The 26,730-nt window shown below is 42.3% G+C and overlaps 1 protein-coding gene across 2 annotated transcripts in view; it reads left to right on the top strand.

The window, feature by feature from the left end:
- Window positions 1-24,175, top strand: part of EPHB1 (EPH receptor B1) — a 434,861-nt gene extending 410,686 nt beyond the window's left edge. For both annotated transcript variants that reach the window (XM_073576520.1, XM_073576521.1), the window contains exons 10-16: window positions 508-630; window positions 4,211-4,458; window positions 10,394-10,609; window positions 15,856-16,005; window positions 20,801-20,994; window positions 21,308-21,463; window positions 22,999-24,175. In XM_073576520.1, coding sequence (XP_073432621.1) covers window positions 508-630; window positions 4,211-4,458; window positions 10,394-10,609; window positions 15,856-16,005; window positions 20,801-20,994; window positions 21,308-21,463; window positions 22,999-23,107 — 1,196 coding nt within the window. In that variant the 3' untranslated portion in view covers window positions 23,108-24,175. The remainder of the gene's footprint in view (window positions 1-507; window positions 631-4,210; window positions 4,459-10,393; window positions 10,610-15,855; window positions 16,006-20,800; window positions 20,995-21,307; window positions 21,464-22,998) is intronic.
- The last annotated feature ends 2,555 nt before the right edge of the window (window positions 24,176-26,730 follow it).

The following is a 26,730-nucleotide window of genomic DNA, read 5'->3' as shown; positions in this document are numbered from 1 at the left end:
CCTAACGCTCTCCCTACAGAATCAGCAGCAACCTCTCCCTATACTAAGATCGGCAGAAGTAAGATGGCGGTCGGCGTGCACGCCCTTTTATACCCCCTGTGACACCCACCAAAGCAATCCAATCACTTGCATGCCCTTCTGAAAGATGGTGGTGACCCGTGCCTATGTCATCACGTTGCCCACAGTGTCCGTGGATCCTGATTGGCTGAAAAAGAGCGCAAAACAAACTTTTGAAACGCGACTTTGGCGCGTAAGTCGCCGACCTCGTGGCCGACCTCATCCTAGGGTCGGGTTTCGTTTCATGAAACCCGACTTTGCCAAAAGTCGGCGACTTTTGAATTTTTTCGACCCGTTTCGCTCAACTCTAGTGTTGACCATATTGGCCATGGATGTACCTTCTGAGCTTAATTACATTTGAGAGAATCAATTTAGTGGCATGTAAGTAACGTGTAGTTTGATATTGTGTCTGTTCACCCTTTTGATCTTCTCTTGCTCTTTCGCCTTCAGGTTCCCCAGGGATGAAAATTTACATTGACCCCTTCACATATGAAGATCCCAATGAAGCTGTGAGAGAGTTTGCTAAGGAAATCGATGTCTCTTTTGTGAAGATTGAGGAAGTCATCGGGGCAGGTTGGATATTACATTTAATACTTTATTAATGTTATAGTCAGAGGCGTAGCTAGGGGTTTAGCTCTGGGGGGGGCGAAACATCTGAGTGGGCCCCTAACCAGGTAACCCTGATTACAACTATAGTGGCACACCCTAATTGTCAGCATAGGGGAACTTGCTGATGACCATGGTATTACTGAAAATAAATCTCTATACAAAACACTGTTATTACCGCCATATGGTGCTAGATATCTCAGAACATACAGGAGTTTACACTACAGGTGTAAATAGTGACTTACAGGTGACGTTCTTTCTGATGTAAACATTCACTTTTCCTGTCTTTTCCATCTGGCTCTGACCATCATGACAGCTTCTCGAGCCAGGTCTCAGCTGCAGAAATTAAAACAAAGACACATATGATTTTTCACTTTTCAAGCATCGTTCCCATCTATTCCCTGCCTGCACAAACTCCTCATCCTACTGATACTGCCACCTTTGACAGTCACAAAACTCTGAGTGCCCCTATAACAATAATGTTTCTTAAGTGCCCACTTAACATTTAATATTGTCCCTAGTCCCAAAATGTACAGCTCCCCTATACACGGTATAAGGGACTCACAGATCCACTATACACATATACACAGTATATTTCCCCTACAGCTCCCCTAAATAAAGTATGGGTGGCCCACAGCTTCCATACGTATATACAGTATTATGGGCCCACATGTTCCCTATACACAGTATGGTGGGTCCACAGCTCCTCTATGCACAGTATGAAGAGCCTACAGCTTCCCTCGACATAGCAGGGTGGGTCCACAGCTCTCCTATACATGGTATGAGGGGCCCACAGCTGCCCTATAAAAAGTATGATGGGCCCACTGCTCTCTCAAGCACAATATAATGAACTCCACAGTAGTCATCACAGTGGATAAAGGCCCCCACAGTAACACCGCACTATATAATGGTCTCCACACTGTCTAATGGCTCCCACAGTAACCCCAATACTATATATTGGCCCTCACACTTTATATTAGCCTCTACAGTAGTCTACACACTATATGATGGCCCATAAACTATAGAATGGCACCCATATTAACTCTCACATTGTAAAATGCCCACAGTAGTCCCCGTACTTTATATTGACTCCCACACTGTATGAGGGCCTCTCACAGTAGTTCCCATATTAGCCCCCAAGCTGTATGATGGACCTCTCATTAGGGCCCAAACTGTATAATGGCCCTAACAGTAGTCCTGACACTGTATAATGGCCCCCACACTATATGAGGGCCCCCTGAAATTGTGTTCACATTGGACTAAATGGATTGTGAATACAATGTAATTCTTGTTACATACCTCTCTTGAGTGCTGAGTTCTACTTACATTAACATTTAATAAAGTCCCCTGAGTCCCCCATGTACAGTAATAATGGCCCCATTATCGGTGATGTGAGCAGGTGGTTATGTTTCGACTACACTCTTTCGGCTTCTCGCAATTCTTTTTTATTGAAAGACGCCCAACGTGTCTAGTCAGCATGTGCAAATAGCACACATGAGCTTGCATGACCACCTGATCGCGCCTGATGGGAGTCATGGCAGCAGGCACAATGCACCTTGTCATATGGCAGTCTGTAGTCAAATAGATTGACTGCAGACTTTTATCCCAAGCTTGGACTACCCCTTTACAGGGAGCCTGACAGGTGATATAGGCTGCTCAAACTATATGCAGCGTGTATCAGCCCCAGCGGTAGTATCTCACCAGGTATGAATGTCTCTGTAAGGGTATGTGCACACGTTGCGGATTCGTTTGGAATTTTCTGTGCAGAATCTGCTATTTTTGGCAGAATCCGCAGGTACAAATCAGCGCAGATTTCCGGCGCGTTTCGCCTGTGTTTTTACACCTGCGGATTCCTATAATGGAATGGGTGTAAAAACGCTGCGGAATACGCACAAAGAATTGACATGCTGCGGAAAATAAACCGCTGTGTTTCCACGCGGATTTTTCTGCAGTATGTGCACTGCGTATTTTTTTTTCCATAGGAAAACATTGTACTGTAATCTCTTGAGGATCCGCACAGCAATCCACGTGTGCACATACCCTTAAGCTGTGATGTTTCAGAGAAAACATACTAATAGCTGCTGGGGAGCTAGCGGCGCTGTGCACTAGTCCTACAGACAGGTCCCTGGCGACCTCTTCCCGTCCGCTGACAGTGACTGAGACGTGTCATCCTACGTGTGCGTATAGCTTGTCAGTCACCATCAGCAGCTGGGGAGAAGCCGCCGGGGACCTGTCTGTAGGACTAGTGCACAGCGCCGCTCGCTCCGCAGCAGCTATTAGTATGTTTTTCTCTGAAACGCTGCAGCATTTGGGTATGTGCAGAAGTTCAGGAATTGGCAGCGCTTTTGACGTAGCACATGTCCGTCTCTGCAGGTGAGCTGTGGATGTCGGTGCACACATAGTGGACATAGGATTTCTTGAAATCCCATCCACTATGCTGTAACATCTGGACGCCGTGGGTTGGGCGCTGTGGATGTACGCACCGTCCAATCCGCAACGTTTACTGATTGTAGGAACATACCCGGCTGGGGCACTACAGCCACTGCTGATAGACGCTGCACAATCCATGAGCGTCCTGTATCACTGGTCAGGAGAGCTTTAATAACTTTATTATTATAATAAGTCATTTACTATAACAGTATTACATATAATGCAGCTCATGCCGCGGTTACTGTATGGGGGCTTGTTGTACTCACAGGCTGGGCGTATAAGACCCCTGGCTGTAAGAATAATAAGCCCCCTACCTCCCTTTCAGCCCCCCCAAACAGCACATGTGATGTGGTGTAGTGCATGTAGTGCAAAACAGTAAGTAAACCCTAATAATAAGCCCCCCACCCTGTCCTCCCTCCACCAGCCCTTCAGCTCCCACCCTACCCCCCATCTTATCACATACACCCCGCAGTGATCATTACATACCTGAAGTTACTTAGCATAATATATTCTGGCCGCCCTCAGATGAAATTTGCAGGGGCCCTGGCAATTTCTCATACAGGGCTGCAGGTGAAGAGCATGCGATGAGGTCAGGCCCAGGCAGTGTCAGAGGAAACTCAAGGGTGAACACTAGAACCCAGGGGAGCCCCAGCCTGCACGAGCCAGAGCAAGGAGCAGAGCTGACCCCAGCCTGCCAGAAAGTGATCAGGTCAGCTCTGTGTTACCCCTGCACTGAGGATTCTGCCACGCTGCGAGCCTGTGTGTAGATTCTCAGGAAGCCAGCCTTATGACAGAAGCGATCATGGATTGGGGGGCCCCTTCATGGGACGGGGCCCGGGGCAAATGCCCCCCCAAGTAGCTACGCTACTGGTTATAGTTCTATACACTTTGAGTTTATATCCTCTTTTAGAAAAGCTATGAGTTACAATGACCGTTATGAGAATTCTATCTAGAATTTCCCTTTGGGGGAAGTCGTGTAGCACCAATTGGAAGAGTTTGGCTTCGGGCATTCTCCATAGGGGAATGTGGCAATAGCTTATAATTTTAGTAAATGTCACCATGGACCGATAGAGTAATGCAGAACTAACTCACATTACCAATTTTCTTTCACTTCCAGGAGAATTTGGAGAGGTGTACAAGGGCCGTCTAAAACTTCCCGGGAAAAGGGAAATCTACGTTGCCATAAAAACTCTCAAAGCTGGGTACTCCGAAAAGCAAAGACGGGACTTTCTGAGTGAAGCCAGTATCATGGGTCAGTTTGACCATCCTAATATCATCCGGCTGGAAGGTGTGGTCACCAAGAGCCGACCGGTTATGATCATTACAGAATTCATGGAAAATGGAGCCCTGGACTCTTTCCTTCGGGTAATATTGTCATAGCCCAGTTATCTAATATACCGTATATAGCATACCTAAAGCATCGTGCAAATCATAGTCGTCTAATGGCACAAAGCACACATCATTTCATTAAAATGTAATAAATCGGCATTTATATGGCTGATGTATGCACAGAAATATACTACCAAAGCACAAAACGATCATTTATCCCATATGATTGCAGTAAAGTTTGTGCTTCAAACATATGAGATTGTTTTGTGTTTTGGTCTTTGGAGGTTTTAAGTTGATAGAGATTTATCCCTAATGGTCCATAACAGTCCTATCAGATGCTATATACAAATATATATTAATACACTGATAGCCTAATGTATAGATGAGCATTAGTGGGGTTCTCATGAGTTGTTCAAGGAAATGTACTGCAGAGTATTTCTTTTTTTGGGTGTTTTTTTTATTATTTCCATGTCATTAACTGCATTTAAAACCTTGATATTTTACACTCGCCCTCAGACATACTGTGGATAAATGGCTGACATTTCCTTCTTCATAGAGATCACGTTTCAGTAGTCATCTCGATATTATCATGGGCACAACTACATTTTTCCGTTATGACTGACAGTTTGGATCACAAGCATGGCTGAATTTCTGCCGGACATACCATTGGTGCAACCAGTGCAGCGGCACAGAGGCCCAAGAGATGAGGGGGCCACTAAAACCTCCAAAGCAGGGGCAATTTTGCATTTTTAGGAGCTCTTGGGCTCCAAAGGGCCCATATCTTGTTCTTGCACAGGGGCCTCTCTTGTCTGTGTCTGCTCCTGCTCTCCAGTACTACTAGGAAGCGTAGCACCTCTGCAGCATTGAGTAATGGTCCAGCCATTGTCAGAGCTTGCACGCTCATGCTCATTGCATAGAGCGGTCACCTCCATAAGCCTGCAGTGTTGGCCAGTAACTTAAGCAGCAAGCCGTAAACTATAGAGTTAAATCTTTGTCCCTACATTACGTTGCTCTCAGATTAGATGGCTAAAACCTGGTGACAGATTCCCTTTAAGAAGATCAGACAATCACTTTAATGTCTCTGTTACAAAGATTGAAAGTAACATGGGGTTCACCACTGAAAACACAGTATGTGATGAGCACAGCCCACCCTGCAAAAGGACCACTACCACTGAGCATTTCCAAAACACTACACCATAGAAGTCAATCGGTTGTTTTCTGGTTCAGATGCCTGAACACTATGGCCACCCTCAAATACACCATATCATTGAATAAAAAATATACAATCAAAAAATAAAAGCAAATAATTAAAAATATGTTTTAGTTTCTATAAAAAATGAACAGGCGATACATTTTCTTTATCCTGATGTGGAAGGTATACCGAACACAGGGTAGACCAGGTGTATTCAGTCAGACGTTTCCCTCTGTTGTACACTTCATACGAGACTGATGGATATACGGGACGTAATGCATACATAGATGTGCCCTGGCCATGCTGGTGCTGTATTGATGAAGTTGTCAGGAGACGATGCAGCGTGATTGTAAAGATGAAGCACCAGCCAAATGCTCGCTGCAGATGACCTAAAAAAAAATCTTGTTTCAGCCTCCGGATAAAAATAGGGACATTAATTGGAACCTTGGTAACTCCTGAAAGTAGGTTATAGGATCCAATCCACTGGGGCCTCCTGTGTCTGAGAATGAACCTTGTATATTACACTCCAAACCTGCTCACCCAAACACATCGCACCGGGCTGTGGATGGGTCATGTGTTGGCGTTTTCTGTCTGTGTCATCATATTTTCTACACATAGAGATTTTTCTTCATTTACCTCTATATGTCGAGTACATGTGATAAGATTATGCCTGTGTCAGTGGCGATTAGTGAGAAATATTAGCCCGGAGCTGGAGCTGTGCTCTGTAGAGCTCATTATAACACATACCTAATATACTGTCCATGTATTACAAAGCTCTACTATACCATAGTTATATTGTAGATACATAATAAGAGCAGGAACTCACAGCAAGACTGATGATTTGTCGTAGATATAATAATGGCACAATGGCGTAATGACATAATATGGCATAATGGCACAATGGCATAATGGCACAATATGGCACAATGGCGTAATGGCACAATATGACACAATGGCGCAATGGTACAATATGGCACAATAGTGTAATGGCACAATATGGCATAATGATGTAATGGCACAATATGGCACAATGGCGTAATGGCACAATATGCACAATAGCGCAATGGTACAATATGGCACAATGGCGTAATGGTACAGTATGGCACAATAGCATAATAGTACAATATGGCACAAATGTTTTATGACACAATATGGCACAATGACGCAATGGTACAATTTGGCACAATAGCGTAATGGCACAATATGGCATAATGATGTAATGGCACAATATGGCATAATGACTTAATGGCACAATATGGCACAATGGCGTAAAGATACAATATGGCACAATGGCGTAATGGCACAATAGCGCAATGGTACAATATGGCACAATGGCGTAATGGTACAATATGACACAATAGCGTAATAGTACAGTATGGTGCAAAGGTGTTATGGCACAATATGGCACAGTGATGCAATGGTACAATTTGGCACAATAGCGTAATGGCACAATATGGCATAATGATGTAATGGCACAATATGGCATAATGACATAATGGCACAATGGCGTAATGATACAATATGGCACAATGGTGTAATGGCACAATAGCACAACTGGTACAATATGGCACAATGGCGTAATGGTACAGTATGGCACAATAGCGTAATGGTACAATATGGTACAAAGGCATAATGGCACAATATGGCATTGCTATGTATGCAGACCCATACCTGGACCTGTCATAAATATAGATAGAGTTGAGCACATAGTCACACGATCTTGGTCCATCGGCCATGTTGGATATTTGTGGCCGCTAAACCAGGGCCTTGCTAACCTCCTCCAACCTACGGCATTCCTGTCTTAACCCTTTTATGATATCGCTCCAGGCTTACTAATCAAAAAAGGTGGCAGGTTAAAGGAGTTTGTCATGGTCCGGCAGTCACAAAATATTAGCTTGAATGCTGGACCAAAGCATTGCAAATCTTTTTGCTTAAAGGAGTTATCCACTACTCAGGCATCCCTTTTTCAATTACTATATTCCCCCTTGTAAAATAACTCTAGTGGATCTTCCGGGGCTCGTGTGACATTATTCTTATGTCTGACTGCAAGGCTCAGTTGACATAAGAATCAGCGGCCGCATAATGAGCCTCTAAACTTTCAGTTCGTTACAATGTCACGGTTCCAAGGGAGACCCAACACAGGCTGTTTTTTAAATTTACATGGTGGAATATAGTAAATGAGAAGGGGTTATCCAAGTAGAGGACAACCCCTTTAAAGAGAATCTGTTGACAGGATCAACCAATTTAAGCCATATATTTGGGCATGTAGGTTATAGAAAGCTGAATAAAATGATACCTTGATATCTGTGATCCGACGTCTTATTCCAGAGAAATCCATGTTTTTCTTATATGTAAATGAGCTGTTAAGATCTATGGGCCGGACATAGATCTCTCTGAGTATCTGCCTCCAGAGTATATTTAATGTGAAAGATGGTGTTACCAGTAAGAAACATGTAGATCCTGAGAACTGACAGATTCTCTTTAGTTCCCCTTTCTGAAACATTTAAGGAATTCAGACTTCAAAAGACTTGAAGTTCACATTCTATTAAAGGGGTTGTCCAAAGGTGGAGACAGTGACGCCAGCGCTGATTGGGCGCCGGCGTCACGTGTCACAAAACCGCACAAAAGCCCCAGGGAGAGCGAGTGTCGATACGGCAGGGATGGAGCCGGCACAAGAGATGTGTATAGGCTTTATTATGTTATGGAGGCCGAACATTTAGTTTAAAAAAGGGTTGTCCTAGTAGTAGACAACTCCTTTAAACCTAAGTTACAGTAAAACTAGAGTCTACATTCGATTCAGTAGACCCCTGCAAAAAAGATTTGTAAGATTCTGGTCCAGCATCTAATGGGGAAAAATTCAAACCCTAAAATGCAGCCGAATTATGGAATTATGGCACATCTGAAATAGGCCCTTACTATTTTGTCTGTTCACACATAGATATAGCGAGCGCCAACATTCCCGGCACTGTGTGGTATAGTGCTATATTGGACCTGCTTCTGGGGATATTTCTCCAATTGTTCCTGCCAAACTTTGTATTCTTTCCTACCAGAACAAGCGCAGAATGAGATGTGACCTGAGCAGAGGAACATGTTTGGCATCAGTGTGCCACCCAGACATGCTTCTAATGCTTCTAATTATACATTTACATATTTTCAATGGTAACGTTCCACAAACATATGTTCCTTACTCTGAAACTGCTATTTTGATAGTTAGCGGGTGCAACCCTTGCTATAACACCTAATATGTTTTTTTATCCTCTAATGAAGAGAGCTGTCAGCTTGGTGGCGGCAGCATTACAGATGTATTGTGTCTGGCTGGCACCCTTGCATGTTTGACAGAAGCATATGCATTGAAAGGAATAAAGCCAGCTTATTGTATTTCACATACAGCTTTAATAAAGCCAATCCTGTGTGTTTTTTTATTTTTTTTTTTTTATATTTATGAGCCGCATTGAATATGAAGTCCTTGGTGTTTGCCGGGCAGAAAGAAAGAGCAGCATCTGAAAAAGGTTTCTGAGAGCTGAGCGGCATAGAGAAGAAGTCTATGTAAACACAGAATACTCCGATAGTCAGGATGATTTTCAATTTACCATTCTTGGGGGAAAAAAGCATTCTTTTTCTACTTGCAAATGGTAGTAGTTTATATTTTAAAAGGCTATCCTACCAAAAATCAGAAGATATGTGTTTTTCAGTGAAGTAGGACATCTGAAGTATAATTAAAGGGAACCTTTCAGTAGGATCAACCCTCCTAAGCCATCTATATGGGCATGCGGGTCAAAGAAAGCTGAATAAAATGATACCTTGATATCTGCGATCTGATGTTTTGTTTCAGAGAAATGCATGATTTTCCTAATATGTAAATGAGCTGTTTAGATCTACATAGAATCTGTCTTCATTGGTTATTTTAAAAGAAAAAGGGGCATTATCAATGTGAGCCATGTAGATCAGGAGAGCAGACTGTCAGTCATTACATGTCTCACACTGGTAACTCTCCCTTTTATTTATAATAATCTCTGGTGGCAGATTATCATGCAGATCAGTGTCCTGCCCATAGATCTTTACAGTTCATTTACTCATAAGAAAAACTTGGCTTTCACCAGAATAAGACAACAGATCGCAGAAATCAAGGTTTCATTTTTGTTCAGCTTCCTACGACCTACATGCCCATATATTCAGCTTAGGAGGGTTGATTCTACTCACAGATTCCCTGTAATATGGCCGCCATTATAGTACATACTGGGGATGGCACCCATTTTTTCCAGATATCTAAATGTGCAGTTTCTACCTAGTTATGAAGTAATCCATCCATTGTCATCCAGTCTTAAAAAAATAAGGAAGATCTGACGCCAACTGGTCTTTTCTGCTCAGTACCCCAGTCTATGATTCAGAGCAAGAGTTGATTCAAAAGGTAGCTCACACCTTGGCCAAGTGTTAGTTGACCGCTCATAAACTGAAGTTCGGACTATTTTGCTATAGAGGGGTAAACTGGATGCAAAATTGTTTTGCCTGATATGTTAGTAGTTTTTTATTCATATTTGTATATTTTATTGGGAATGCGGGCATATTTGCCAACCTGTAAAGCTGATGTTCAGTGGGAACAAGAACCCTTATGTAGAGCTGACGATGGTGCTCTAATAATTTGACAACTCTCCAGGAGATTTCCATTTTCTCAGGAAGCCTCACAGTCCTTCCAGGAGAGTTGGCAAGTGCGTCTTACAGTAAATATTAAGTGGTGACCTCTAATTTGAGATTTTTTTTCTTAATTTGTATCTCCTTTAGCAAAATGATGGGCAGTTTACAGTCATCCAGTTGGTGGGCATGCTCCGAGGAATTGCAGCTGGCATGAAGTACCTCTCTGAAATGAATTATGTACATCGTGACCTGGCAGCTAGGAATATCCTTGTGAACAGCAACCTGGTTTGCAAAGTGTCAGACTTTGGGCTTTCTCGTTACCTGCAAGATGACACGTCGGATCCAACTTATACCAGTTCCTTGGTGAGATACTTTACTACAAATTTCTCAATTTTACAGAGAACATTATTAGAATCTGCAAGTCGGCATGGTAATGAGATTAAGCTTTTCATTTGAACAGGTGATGTGTAATGCCTAATTCCGCCTGTGGTGGTAGGGTGATGGAAGTGAACACTTGCTGTTGGGTTTCCTCGCAGATTACAGCCAATCACTGGAAGTCCCAATTTATGATTAACTTATTGTCATGAGATAGTGACGTCTAACAAAAACAGTTTGCCCATTGTGATTGGCCTTTTAAACAACGGGGAGATCACTAAATATTATTTTTAATGGCACACCATCCATGCTCTGTAATAACCAGAAACTGTTGTGTGATCATTGACTTAGATTCTATTTTTTGTAACATTGGTCTGAACTACGAGAAAACGTCTTCATCATGCCTTAATGCAATTTGTTGCTGCCACATATGTGTCTGATTAGATCTTTCCCACTAAAATTTTCGACAGACTTCTGCGGCTTCAGGGACAAAATGAAATTATATTCCCTCTGTAGCCACTCGCCTCAAGTCATCGGGGTAGTGCAGAGGACTGTAACAGTCAGGGAGCTGGTGGAGCAGTGAGCACTGACTGGTTATTGCCCCACTCTACCCAGATGACTGCAAGTGAGTGGCTGCAGGGAGAATATGACTTCATTTTCTCCATGTAGCCGCACTTCCAATTAGGCTGCCAAACATGTTTAAAACCGCATATGTATTAGTTTTATTTAAAACCGTATATACCTGCAGATTACCACTGCGGCTGCGCGTTATAACGTTTTTTTTACTAACGAGTTCCATTTAAGGACTATCAGTCTAGTCTGAGGGGGCATTTTCCATAATTACAACAAAAGTACTGTAGTTTTCACGCAGTCTTGGCAAAATAAAAAAAACAAATGTGAACACATTTTAAGAGTCATTTTACATAAGCATTGAATTTTAAAAAAGATTGTCTTCTGCTAGACCTCAAGGTCCATTTACCTGGAATGACTGACGGATCTCTAATTGATAAACTTTTACCAATCGGCAGTTGTATGAATGGCTGTTTACACGGGCACAGACTAAAACAGACGAAGCGCACTTAACGATCTACACAAGATCGCTCAATACACATAGGCTGCCATAATTCTCAGCAGTGTGAGTCCCGATTACATCGGACAATGCACCACCAAGGAAGGATGATCTTTTTCACTTGCCAAAAGATCACTTCACTCAATGAACAAGCTTGTCATCAGATGATGGGCAGCCTGTTAGCGTGGCAAGATAATTGTGAAATGAGCGTTTATAACAACTCGCTCACAAATATCTTGCAGCGTAAATGCCTCTTTAAGGCCCTATTTTTGAATCAGAGCCTGGGCTTACTGAAGCAGAGGCATATCTTGACGTTCCAGGTCCCTAATGGACAATCTGTACCATGTGCCATTTATAAACCTGGTATCTTTGTATGTGGCAGAGGGGCTTCCTCAGACACCAGGGTCCAGAACCTCTGCTCCCCTTGTAGCTACACCTTTGTACTAAAAGTTTCTGACCTTGACTTTATTATTTTTTCATTCCGCATTTTCGTTGTTTTCGTTTTACGCGTGAGTATATTCTAGCTGGATTCTTGGCAGGAAAATAAAGAAGAAGGGATCTATACAATCATAAATCAGTTTTGTTGGATCTCAGCATTGATGATTTATCTGCTTTTCCAGTAATTGGAAGTAAACTATGAGACATTTTATTTGGATAAATAATAATAAAACCAAAGAGCCGGCGCCTTCGAAATAAATCTTTCGTATGTGAAAGAACCCAGCTATCCAAACTTCATCCGACAATGGATAACACCACAAACATCACGGAGACGGCCTGGTTAACCAAAACTGATTTGTCTCTGAGCTCAGCTCACATCTGGTCACCATTATATATTCCCCTGTTCCTCTTTTCATTCTCCCCTTCTTTTACTTTTTTTGGCATCCTGTAATCCCATCTAACCCTATCCATAATGCATAGCTTATTTCTCGGAAGTGATGATTGAATAAAGCAGTTTTCAGTTTGTGTTAGTCAGATGCCGGGGAGAATTCATGGCTGAGTAGATATGGCGAGGTCCTGAATGAGATGTCTTTATCACACTAGATTAAATGCATTTCCTCGAGTCAAGCTTTTCTCTGCCCTTGAAATAAGCAGCAATATTAATAAAGTTCCTTAGCGCTTCCGAGAGCTGCGGCCTCACCTCTTGCGGCACCTAATGTACAATTCGTCATTGTGGTCTGTTGTGTCCGTCCTTCTTTGTGGACCTTTATTGTAACTTAAAACTATTACTAACCCGTAAAACAAACTTTTAGATGTTTTTGACCACAATTCACAATGTTTTACTTAAAATGTTAACGTTCTAAGCATTCCCCTTTGGTTAGTTGTCCATAAAGTCCCATATATAAAAGTGGACATGTAGGCCTGGCTGCTTTTTGAAGAATATAATACTACAAGCTGAAGAGCCCGGCGCTGCCCGGGCATAGTAACTAACTACAGTTAGTTATAACAAATTATAATGATTATATCTACTGTATATATATATAAAGCTAAGTGTATAGCCCCACTCACTCCGCATAGCCACATTCACTATAATATCCCACATCATCCTATCAGCAAGAGCTACCGGACTACTACCACTAATATCCCACATCGTCTCGTCAGCCAGAGCCACCAGACTACTACCACTAATATCCCACATCATCCCGTCAAAGCCACCGGACTACTACCCCTAATATCCTACATCATTCCATCAGCCAGAGCCACCGGACAACTCCCACTAATATCCCACATCATCCCTTCACAGCCACCGGACTACTACCCCTAATATCCCACCTCATCCAGTCAGCCAGAGCCACCGGACTACTACCTCTAATATCCCACATCATCCCATCAGCCAGAGCCACCGGACTACTACTTCTAATATCCCACATCATCCCATCAGCCAGAGCCACCGGTCTACTACCCCTAATATCCCACATCATCCCATTAGCCAGAGCCACCGGACTACTACCCCTAATATCCCACATCTTCCCGTCAGTCAGAGCCACCGGACTACTCCCCCTAATATCGCACATCATCCCGTCAGCCTGGGGTCAGAACCAGAGCGCTGAGTGGAACGATCCTAACCTCTATACCAGGGATCCCTTTAAGAGAGGCCTGGGGTGAGAATCAGAGCGCTGAGGGATTTACCCTAACTTCCATACTGGACATACCTTTAAGAGAGGCCTGAGGTCAGTACCAAAGCGCAGAGTGGATTTGCCCTGACTTCCATACCTGGAATCCCTTTAAGAAAGCCTGGGATCAGAACCAGAGTGCTGACTGGATTTGCCCTGACTTGCATACAGGGGATCCCTTTAAGAGAGCCGGAGGTCAGTACCAGAGCATTTGAAGGCAATTGCCCTGACTTCCATACCGGGGATCCCTTTAAGAGAGGTCTGGGGTCAGAACCAAAGCGCTGGATGGATTTGCCCTGACTTCCATACCAGGGATCCCTTTAAGAGAGGACTGGGGTCAGAACCAAAGCGCTGGATGGATTTGCCCTGACTTCCATACTGGAGATCCCTTTAAGAAAGGTCTGGGGTCAGTACCAAAGCGCAGAGTGGATTTGCCCTAACTTCCATACCAATGATCCCTTTAAGAGACTCTGGGGTCAGAACCACAGAGCTGAGTGGAACGGTTTTAACTTCCATATCGGGGATCCCTTTAAGAGAGGCCTGGGGTCAAAACCAAAGTGCTCTGTGCTCCTTTCTGGGGGGGCAGACAATGGCTGGGAGCTTCTTTTCCCAGGGATGCTAGATTTCTCCTACCCAGTCAGTGTCTGCTGAGGTATTGTCAAGTGGGAAAACTTGCTCATAGCAACCAATCACAGCTCAGCTTCTTTTAACCAGCTCTGGTGAAATGAGAGCTGCTTAGTGATTGGTTGCAAGGAAAACTGTTGCTCATAGCAACCAATCACAGCTCAGCTTCTTTTGAACAACTCTGGTGAAATGAAAGATGCTTCATGATTGGTTGGTGATACACACATACATACATTCAGTTTTATATATATAGATGGGTACTGGATTTCTAAAGATGAAATTTTGTTCAGATTTCCACGCTTTGAAGGCATGTTTGCCTTAAGTTGGGACACAATTGGGATTTTACCTTCGTCTGGATTAAACTGGACCTGATGGTCATGAGTCATTTCAATCTTACTATGTAATTCTATATTTTTTCATTTTGTGTTTTAAATTAACTTTTTAACCAAGGTCTTCTACAGTTCCATGAACTACAAGGAGCTAATCTATTGGAAACCCATTTTTCTTAATAATTTCCATTATGAGCTTTTATGCTCACGATGCAAGAACAATATAATGACAAAGTCATTTGGAGAAGTTGGACAGTATGGTTGGGTTTTGGTTGGTTTAGGTCTGTAGTCTTCAACCTGCAGCTCTCCAGCTGTTGGGAAACTACAAATCTTAGTTTGTTATGAGAGATTAGCTAAAGACCTCCTGTTTGGAGGCAACTGGTCCAACCGGTCAGTTGTAACTAAAATGAATGTATCAGCAGTTTTTGCTATGTAATCTGACAGCAGCATGACATAGAGGCTGAGACCCTGATTCCAGCGATGTGTCTCCTAGTTTACTAAGTGCAGCAGTTAAGATAGAATCACAGTTTTTTTCTGCTACAGACTTAGCAACTGAACTCTGCATTACTCCGCCCACACCACTGATTGGCAGTTTTCTGTGTATAGTGACAGAAAACAGCTAATCAGTGGGGGGCGTGTTTGAACCAGTAAGCAGTTTGTCTTCAAGTGATAATCTCCGGCTGATAAAACACTAATTTTATTGAAACAGCAAAACACAGCCCAGTAAGTGACATTTCACTTTACTCAGTGTCTCTGCCCCTACATGATGGTTTCTTCACATTACATTGGAAAACCCTGTTGACAGATTCTCTTTAAGAGTCTGAAGACAGCAGGAAATTAACCCTTTTGGGCACATTGATGTTACTATTTGTTTCTGTTACTTCTGGAAATTAATCTCCCCCTTCATGTGCAGTCACACTCGGTGCAGCTCGATTTACATGTGAACTCAGTAAGGTAGAAGGGAGTAAGTTGCTTCCAAATATTAGTCTGTACTACAGTGTATCAGTCCCATTTGTGGGACGGTTTTAACAAAACCTTTAGTTCATCACAACCCCAGTGTCTACATAGAGAATGACTTTATGTTTTATGGTTTGTTTGCAGGGTGGAAAGATCCCTGTGAGATGGACAGCACCAGAAGCCATCGCCTACCGCAAGTTCACATCTGCCAGTGATGTTTGGAGTTATGGCATTGTCATGTGGGAGGTGATGTCGTTTGGAGAAAGGCCATACTGGGACATGTCCAACCAGGATGTAAGTTATTACTCACATGGGATACACGAATCTCTGTGCCCGTAACTTATCACTCATGAGCTGGGATATATACAAAGAACAGTCATCATGGCACATGCCATTATTAGTAACCAAAGAACTGATGTAAAAGCAACAAAACATCACACTGGGGCATTGGCACGATCTAAAATGCACTGGAGAAAACGTACACTTCTAGCAATTTCTACATTTTAAGAAAACACTTAATGCAGCAAGATATCTCGATTCACAAAACTGTAACTCAACATGTACAGTAGTTTATGCAGTTTTTAAGGGTGAAGTTAATGTTCTGCTTGAAGTTTTTTCTACATTATGGTATTAATCCATTGTATTGTTTGTTAGCTTTGCGCTTATGAGAGGCAATACACTGGAGCATGTGTTTGCAAATTGAGATTCTGGTTTTGCTTTTATCCTAAGTTATGTGGCAAGGCTCGTTAAAGGGTTGATAATAACTTTTTCGACTGCTACTTCCATTAGGGTGCACTAGAATTCATGTCCTCTTCCTCTCTGAAGAGGCAATTTGAATTTTTAATTCCCCAAAGAAGTATTACATAGCCTATAAGTCTCCTCACCCTGGCATATCATTCATGTCACTTTCCATAAGAAGAAAACTTTCCTTTTTGACCCCTGGGTTAGATTAAATACTACATCCAGGAATTTAAGGTGTACCTGTCTTTTCACACATAACCTGTAAAAATCACGGTTTCAACACTCTCAGCCATACAAAAGTTAAAACTGTTTTTGGTGCACGTATCAGTCGAGGAACTTTCCTGAACTTCAGGTTATGTCTTGTAAGGGTAGGTGCACACGCTGCGGATTGGGGTGCGGATTTGGCCGCGCGGATTTAGTAAAATCCGCAGGTAAATCTGCAGGTCAAAAGACCTGCGATTTTACCTGCGGATTGCTCTGCAGTTTTGCCCTGCGGTTTTTCATCTCCTCAATGGAGGAGATGGCAAACCGCAGCGGAATCCGCAGAAAGAATTGACATGTCAATTCTTTCTGTGGTTTAAAAACCGCGCGGAAAAATCTGCACCGTCTGCACTGCGGTTTTGTATTCCCATAGGGAATAATGGTACTGTACACCGCAGCAAAAACTGCTGCGGACCCGCAGCGGCCAAAACCGCTGCGGAACCGCAGCAGAATCCGCAGCGTGTGCACACACCCTAATTCTTTTCCTGAGTGGTCAGGTCTGTTTCAACAGCATTCTGCTATCACAATAGATGCTGCATCTTCATTTCCTAACTTATCAACATACATTTCTGACATTGTCAAGTGGCTTACCTGTCCTGAAATGAAATGCCACCTCTGTATTATGCTTTTTTGAAGTTTGACAGACAGTGAACAGAAACAGAGAGATAAAAACCCGCTCCCACTTTCTTTAGAGTGCCAAAGACCAGCCCCACTTTCTTTACACAGATAAAGACCCACCCCCACTTTTTTTACAGAGATAAAGACCCACCCCCACTTTCCTTACAGAGATAAAGACCCACCCCCACTTTTTTTACAGAGATAAAACCCATCCCCACTTTCTTTAGAGCACCAAAGACCCACCCCCACTTTCTTTAGAGAGACAAAGACCCACCCCCACTTTCTTTAGAGAGATAAAGACTCACCCCCACTTTCTTTACAGAGATAAATACCCACCCCTACTTTCTTTAGAGAGACAAAGACCCACCCCCACTTTCTTTAGAGAGACAAAGACCCACCCCCACTTTCTTTAGAGAGACAAAGACCCACCCCCACTTTCTTTAGAGAGATAAAGACTCACCCCCACTTTCTTTACAGAGATAAATACCCACCCCCACTTTCTTTACAGAGATAAAGACCCACCCCCACTTTCTTTAGAGAGACAAAGACCCACCCCCACTTTCTTTAGAGAGACAAAGACCCACCCCCACTTTCTTTAGAGAGATAAAGACTCACCCCCACTTTCTTTACAGAGATAAATACCCACCCCCACTTTCTTTACAGAGATAAAGACCCACCCCCACTTTCTTTACAGAGATAAAGACCCACCCCCACTTTCTTTACAGAGATAAAGACCCACCCCCACTTTCTTTACAGAGATAAAGACCCACCCCCACTTTCTTTACAGAGATAAAGACCCACCCCCACTTTCTTTACAGAGATAAAGACCCACCCCCACTTTTTTACAGAGATAAAACCGATCCCCACTTTCTTTAGAGCACCAAAGACCCATCCCACTTTCTTTAGAGAGACAAAGACCCACCCCCACTTTCTTTAGCGAGACAAAGACCCACCCCCACTTTCTTTAGAGAGATAAAGACTCACCCCAACTTTCTTTAGAGGTAAAGACCCACCCCCACTTTCTTTAGAGAGATAAAGACTCACCCCCACTTTCTTTAGAGGTAAAGACCCACCCCCACTTTCTTTAGAGAGATAAAGACTCACCCCCACTTTCTTTGAGAGATAAAGACTCACCCCTACTTTCTTTATAGAGACAAATACATGACCAAACTTCCTGTGCAGAGACAAAGACTTGTCCCCACTTCCTATACAGAGACAAAGTTCTGCACCCACTTCCTGTACGAAGAGCAAGACCCCCTTATTTCCTATAGAAGCAAAAACCCGTCCCCAATTCCTGTACAGAGACCTGCCCCATAATAACATAATAAACTCTTTAAATAAAGAAATTTACCACATTATTAGATCTGATCACGGCGTCAGAAAGAACAAAGATAATTTAAGATGCATCTTTTTAAGCACAAAACCACATGCACTCTAATACTGAGATATGAGATTAAAGCATATCTCAAAATTGATAATATTGTATGCTAGAACTGAATGTTTTTATGTAAGAATTTTGCACTTATGTACAATATCTTCTTATTACCGACAAGCAATAGGCCCTCTGGCAAACGCACACTTTTTTTTATATAAAATCTCACAGTAAGCCATGTACCTCATGTATAAATGAGTGTGATGGGACACCAGACAGCATCTTCCAATCTACGTCCATGCATATTTGATCCTATACCTTAGGGTTTCTCTCAAGCTCCTGTCTGATGCTCATATACACCTGTACAGACCTTCTTTACTCTCACGATTGCATAAACCAGGCTAGCTCCCAATTACATACATCTACTAATCACATCCACTACGACTTTTCTCGCTTATACATATCTGCGGCCCACCAGGGGTGACTCACAGGTATCTGCTGGTGGTTTACGTAGAGTTGAAATCACATGGTTGAGGTGGAGCAGAGGAGTTGTTTTTGCCTAGTGCTGTGATCACATATTATAAAAAAAATCAAAGTCTGACAGAGAAAGGAGAGAGGGTTGACCAGTGGGGTGAGCATGGAAACTACTGCTGTGTCAGATGGATCAGGCTGGAAAAGAAGAAAAGAATCCACATAAAGCAAGAAAATTGGAAAGTGCAGCCAGTGCACAAGGAAGTAATTGGACTTGAAGAAGCTTTGAACATATGTCAGGCTGGTGGAGATGCCTCTCTTACTGTAATGTAGTGAGCGGCAGATATAATGAAGGGGAGAGCAGAACAATGCTCTGAACAGTATGCGGCTGTGATTAACCTTCTGTAGCCTTGGCTGTGTCACTGCCCTCACTCCCGGAGTCACTGTAGTTACACAAGCGGGGATTGCCAGTTAGTAATTAATGCAAGCCTATGTGGATGTTTTGAACTATAGCAATAATCAATGGGGGAATTAGTACAATTAGGGTATGGTTTTAGGGAACGCAACTCCACCACCTCCAATTGTCAAGACAATTACGCAATTGATTGATGAATGATGGACGAGGCCGTGGCTGCTTTCCCTACCAGACCAGTTATTGGGGAACTCACAAGGGTGCTGGTTGTAAGATATGCTAGATCTTTAGAAAATTATGATATCTCTTTCACGATATCTTCGCCCCTAGAGGTCTCAGGCAGGAGATGTTGTTGTCAAGTTTCCTATTTTCTGTAGAGATGAAACATGGCATGGATAGCATCATCCTTCTGCTGATATTAAGTTGGAGGTGTTAGGCTGGCCTTATGGTGATGGGAGTGAATGGATTATGTTTTCAATTTACCACAACACCGAAAATATGTCCCATAAATATCGAATCAATGCAAACCCCAATATTCATCACTGACCATTGGCTCCAGAGTGTTTGGGATAATTCCTTTAAACAGAGGAAGCCCTTGTCTTGGTAATTGTACGTCTCCACCTCTTAGTATGCTAATCCAAGACTTGGTGGCTGTCTCTCAGCAGGTTCCCTGTTGTAATTACCTTTTCAGGGCAAAGATCTTACTTAAATGGAGGTTAAAGTGTCAGCTCTTTCTCACTTCCCCAGTTATATTTAATCCCATATGTTCAATGTGAGTGTGATATGAACTTCTCCGGAGATATTCTCATGGATTTTACAGGTTCATCTACGACATTGGGAAAGGTCCACATCAAGGGTTGAGTGCCTTACTATACAGTCTAGCTTGACAATACTGGATGACTGCAAACAAAATAGAGTTGAATTTGAATATAACATGTCCCCAAAAGAATAAATGATAAATTTGGCTCTGAATTATGTAAGAAATTGGAGTTCCTGAACATATTGAAGATTATTCTGACTTTGTTAGAACTGAGTGAAATTAGCAAGATCTATATTTTAAGATATCTTGTTATGTGTGGTTGTTGGTTTAGTCATTGGTTATTCAGTCATTTTACAGTTTTATGGTTGTTTGGATTTCAATCATTTTTTAACTTGAAGTTAAGTCATCTACATTGTAAAAGTCACCTCCTCATCACTTCTCCCTTCCTGCACAGGTCATCAATGCCATCGAGCAGGATTACCGCTTGCCTCCCCCCATGGACTGTCCAGCTGCCTTGCACCAGCTCATGCTGGACTGCTGGCAGAAGGATCGAAACAGCCGGCCACGCTTTGGGGAGATTGTCAATACTCTGGACAAGATGATCCGGAACCCCGCCAGCCTCAAGACAGTGGCCACCATCCCTGCTGTGTGAGTCTGGCTGCAGGAATGATATATTCTATAACTGCGGATGCAATGGGATTTGATGATGAGAAGCAGTTTGTTTTTAATGGGAGATGAAGTGTCACATTTTATGCAATTGCGATTGTCTTGGGATAGATGGCTACGGCTTATTTAAAACCCATGCCAGCCTAGACTTCAGAGTTCCAGCTTACATGATCATGGTTTTTTTCCGCATTAGCTTAGCTTTAAATTCATCTATTTTACACAATACATATGGTTGAGAAGTATTGCTATTACGTTATTTTTTTAATGCTGTGTTCATGCTTCATTTGTTTTATAGGCCTTCCCAGCCGCTGCTCGACCGCTCCATCCCCGACTTTACAGCCTTTACCTCAGTAGACGACTGGCTAAGTGCTATCAAGATGGGACAATACAGAGACAACTTCTTGACTTCTGGTTTTTCCTCCCTGCAACTTGTTGCCCAGATGACCCCAGAGTAAGTATGTGTAGGGTGAGGACGAGGTTGGTGGGCGAGGCAGATCCTAATGATTTCAGAAGTATTATTAAAATGTAACGATAGCTCATCTACTATATACTTCTGTATAATGGATCTGTATTCATTCCATTTTTGAGGATTTTTATAACTGTGCCGATACGTTTAAATGGTCTCAATTCACATTACATTTTTTATACACTCATTATTATGCGCATTGCACTTTTTTATGCAGAATGTTCCAACATATCAACTGGTAACATTGTAAACGTACAGAAATCAATGCCTTGTTTCGTAAAATTCCTTGTTCTCTTTTTTCATAGTTCACATGTATTTCTTACGTTTTTTGGTCATCCTTATTAAACCACGTTTACACGTTCAGTATTTGAGCTTTTTACCTCAGTATCTGTAAGCCAAAACCAGGAGTGAGTGATAAATCCAGAAGTGGTGACGTGTTTCTATTCTACTTTTCCTCTGATTGTTTCTCTCCTGGTTTTGGCTACAAATACTGAGGTAAAAAACTCACCAAATACTCAATGTGTGCACGTGGCCTTATAGAAATATTACAAAACTGGATCAAAGATGTGGATGAAAAGCAGACGACTTAAAACAACAATATAGAACAAAAACAAAATATATTGTAGAGAAACTGGCCAGAATGCACATCTGTGTCTGATTACGCAGATAAAGGGGATCCCTTACTAGATTTCACATTTTTACTAGATCACTTGTTATATTTACTTTGATATTCCATGTTAGAATGGCTGTATAATCTTGATCTTAAAATTAGCATTTTCTCAGACCAGATATAGAATGAAATGGCTCATGAGCCCATTGTACTCAGTTTTCACCCACCCACCCAACCTGACTGATATCTGCAGATTGCACTGAGCAGTGTAAAGGCCCCTTTACATTTAGCAATGCACCAGCGATCCCGACCACGATACGACCCGGTCAGGATCGCTGGTGCATCGCTAAATGGTCGCTAGTGAGCTGCCACACAGGCAGATCTCACAGCGACGTAGCGACGCAGCAGCGGTCATTACTTACCTTTCAGACGCGGCGATCCTGACGTCCTCACACCCGCATCCACGCGTCGCTCAGCAGGAAGCGCCCGACGAGAAATGGAGCTGCACGATCTCGAGCGATCAGCCGGTCGGAGGTAAGTATCACATATTGCTAGCGATATCGCTATGTGTAAAACCCCCTTAAGATCTCAGTAGGGAGGAGGGACACTGGGGAGCTGTCAATTAGGAGGATTATACAGCCATTCTCAAATGTATTTTCAAAGTAAATACAGTATTTCTTATCAGGTCTAAGAGATCTATTTAGTAATGGAAGACAATTTGCTTTAAGGAAGACTATAGAGAACAAATAAGCAATTTGGAAATGGTCATACAATACATTGTCTTACCATTGAATGTATTCTTGTATTATAGGGTTATCTACGCAATCATGAGACGTCAATAGTTGCTAGAATATCACATGAATCATTTGTACAGGGTTTCCAGAAATGTTTCTCTATTTTTTTTTTTCAGGGACCTCCTGAGGATAGGAATAACATTAGCTGGACACCAGAAAAAAATCCTGAACTGTACTCAATCCATGAGGGTCCAAATGAGCCAGTCTCCCACCTCAGTAGCATGAGACTCTGGGATGGGTGAGGGAGTCTTTGAGGGTGGGGAGGGAAAGAGAATTGGTTTGAGATAGGAAGCATTTGGGCAGTGAGGAAAGATGAATTTTTGCTATTCAGAAGGTAACACTTCATCATCAATGGTGGACTGTCCATCAGCAATGTAAGACGAATGCTCTAATTGTCTAATGAAAGGAAGCGCTGATGATATTTAAAAGCAGGTAACATATCAGTCACTGGTTTCAGAAGACTGGTATGTAATATTCATGGGACCTTGTTTAGGAAAGTCTTAACTGTGAACATCAAAGGTACTGGTCTTTTGGAAATAAAGGTGCTTTATTATACCATATTACAAATTGCGAAGAGACTGAAGATGCCACATTGAGCCTGCTTCACCCATGAATGGATGCCCCCACATCTCCTCACATTGACACTGCTGCTGCATCAGGGAGGGAGGCCGTCGGCACACTTCCATCTTCTCTCTTTATTGTTTTGATTGTCTTCATATTGAAGATGAAGTCGTATGGAAGAACTAACATTTTTTTTTCTTCTTTTGCTTGCATTTTTTTGGCAAATTAAAAAAAAAAAAGAAAAGCTAAAAAAAAAAAATAAGATTCAGGAAGAAAACCTGACAATGCGTCTACCCTTGTGTCCTATATGTCAAAGAAATACGAATAAATAAAAATACAGAACACAGAGCTGCAGATTCAATGTTTGTATATAGAAAGCCAAAGGGAAGGAAACCTAAAAGCATGAAGGACTTTGTTGAGTTCTTTTGTTTATGGAAATGAATCGGGATAATAACAGACTTTGTCTTGGAAGCTTAGCACAGCAAAGGACCAGCTCACAGATGGGGACAATGAGGACATCTGCAGTGCTTGGTGCACCATGGATTTTGGAGTAACATGGTACAAATGTCACTGGGCTCATGTGATTTTTTTTTTTACCCCAGGACAAACTTATTGTCTGTGTGGAAATATTTAATGCTGAACACGGCAACGACATCTTCTAGTTTGAGAGGTCAGTACTGGGCTTTGTTGTATGTTCTGTTGTACAGTATTAAAATTGATTTATCAACTCAACATCTAGTCTGAGTAGCAATTATACTTATGTTGGCCGTGTCTCGTACACTTTACCAAGCACTTTACTTATTGACTTTTGCTTACCCTCGAAAACTTCCCTTGTGGAGCTAGGATCAAGAAATTATTCTAGAGGAGCCCTACTCTTCCTTATCTAACAATTGAGTGACAATGAAGCCCTCTACACTGAATTTGCTGTAATTTGGACTGCAGACTTTAAAAATGATCAGTTGCCTGAAGCAATGCCAAAAATACCTTATAGATCGGCTATCCCTGTAGATACTACTTTTATTGTTAATGGACGAGTAAGTAGTGAACAAAGCCGCCCCAAAAGTAGTTTTGTTTTGCTCCAAACTTTGGGAGAATGCACTCTGTTTAGATCTGGTTTCCATTACTGATACCAAAAATTTCCATAAGCTTCTGTTTTACTGAATTTGATTTCAAATACTTATCACAATTCAATTTAGAACTATACTTAAAGGCGTTGAAAAGGGAATGAAAATTAATAATCATCTTTATTTTTATTTAGCGCTAACATATTCCGCAGCGCTTTACAGTTTGCACACATTGTCATCACTGTCCCCGATGGGGCTCACAATCTAGATTCCCTATCAGTATGTCTTTGGAACGTGGGAGGAAACCCGAGTACCCGGAGGAAACCCACGCAAACACGGGGTGAACATACAAACTCCTTGCAGATGTTGTCCTTGGTGGGATTCGAACCCAGGACTCCAGTGCTGCAATGCTAACCACTGAGCCACTGTGCTTTTCAAAGGTCTTGGACTACTTTAAAATAAAGGAAAAGAAAAGATGCTGATTAGGTCCTTGTTGGCCTTAACTTCCTTGTCTTGGAAATAGATAGAAACGCCTTCTCTGCCAATCACTGAGGTTGAGGTGGGGTCACTTCTGTTACTGCCATTGATTGGTTGTTACCATTATTTGGCTATTACGGCCATTGATTGGCATCATTGGCATTGCCTTCTATACAGGAGAAGGAAATAAAAACCAGGGGCGACCTCGTAAGTATCAGAACAGGGGGTGTGGGGGATTAGTGACCTTGAGTAGTCTTTGATTTATTTATTGAAACCATTCTGAGCCCTTTAAAAATATGTTTTAATTCCCAAGACTAAAAGGGATTGTTCATTAATTGGGCCACCGTAATCATTGTGGTCAATCATAATCATGCACTATGGTAAATGACGAGCCATCATAGTCATGGACTGAAGTCAATGATTTTCTATTGCAAATATGCACTCTGGTCCATGATGGGCCACTGTAATCATGCATTGTAGTCAATGATGGGCCACCATAGTCATGCACTATGGTAAATGATGGGCCATCATAGTCATGCACTGAAGTTAATGATTGGCTACCGCAGTCATACACTGTGGTCATTGGTGGGCCACTGTAATGATGTGCTGTGGTCAATGATGGGTCACTGTTGTCTTACACTTTTCATAGCATGCTCACTGTGCCAGCCAATAATTGACCCCTTCGCTCTCATGGCGTATCTACCCATAGTAATACACATAATTACATAAACTGGCCAAACAGAGGCCTCACCAAAACCTTGTACAGTATCATCACTTTACCATAGTCTCTGCCGTCTCTGACGGAAAACTCAGTATATTTCAGTATTGGCTCTTCTAGTCACAAATTACAGAATATTAAACCAAACCATATGTGTTAATTATTGTAATGACTCCACACCATATCAGTATGCTTCCCATCAGATCAAAAACTCTATAAACCAGAGCTTAAAGGGGTTGTCCACTTTATCTTATTTAGAAATCGTGTTGGGCACATGATTTTGTGGCACGTCCTAATATTTTAGCATAACAGGTTCTCCTCTCGTAATTATTACTAAAGCCTTCCTCACAGACTCCACAGCTCTCTTGTTCTGAAAATGGTTTGTTGGTGGAGGAGCTTGTTCCACGTGCAGTGAATTTCAATTGGAGGACATGTCTGGTCACATGCTCGTCCATCTGCGGCCATTTTGAGAACAGAATAGCTGTGTGGTCTGTAAGGAAAGCGACACTAAAAAGTAAAGGAAAGAGAGCCTGGAGTACCCATATATTAGAATGTGCCACAAAATTATGTCCCCAACTCATTTGTTGAAATGAAGATAATGTGGACAACCCATTTAACATATTAAAAGCATGTTACAAATTAAACTTCAGGAGCGAATCTGCCCTGCAATGACACCATATCTACATCATCCTTCTGACAAGCTCTGAGATTTGACCACTTGAGGGTTCCAGGATTACAGTGTGTCCCATTTTCTTGGGCCTTGTTGCAATGTAAACTCTCCTAAGCACTTTACAGCCAATTAGCGCAGCCATTCAGCATTGCAGGCAGGATGGAATAAGCTGCCTCCAAGTGCCCGACGAGAAAGCTAATCACCTTGCTACACTTCCATTCTCCAGCTCTGTATTCCTTCTTGTATAATTCGTCTTCTTGGTTTTGAAAATGCCATCATTCATTTCAAAATGTGAGCTCTCCAAGGGCCATCGTCAGCCGTGTTTGTATGTGTGCAATGTCTGGATGGTAAATCGCCG

The sequence above is a fragment of the Dendrobates tinctorius genome, unplaced genomic scaffold (assembly GCF_039654945.1).
Source record: "Dendrobates tinctorius isolate UK_male_01 unplaced genomic scaffold, ASM3965494v1 ptg000049l, whole genome shotgun sequence".
Classification (NCBI taxonomy): Eukaryota; Metazoa; Chordata; class Amphibia; order Anura; family Dendrobatidae; genus Dendrobates; species Dendrobates tinctorius.
This window is presented reverse-complemented; position numbering and strand designations above follow the sequence as displayed.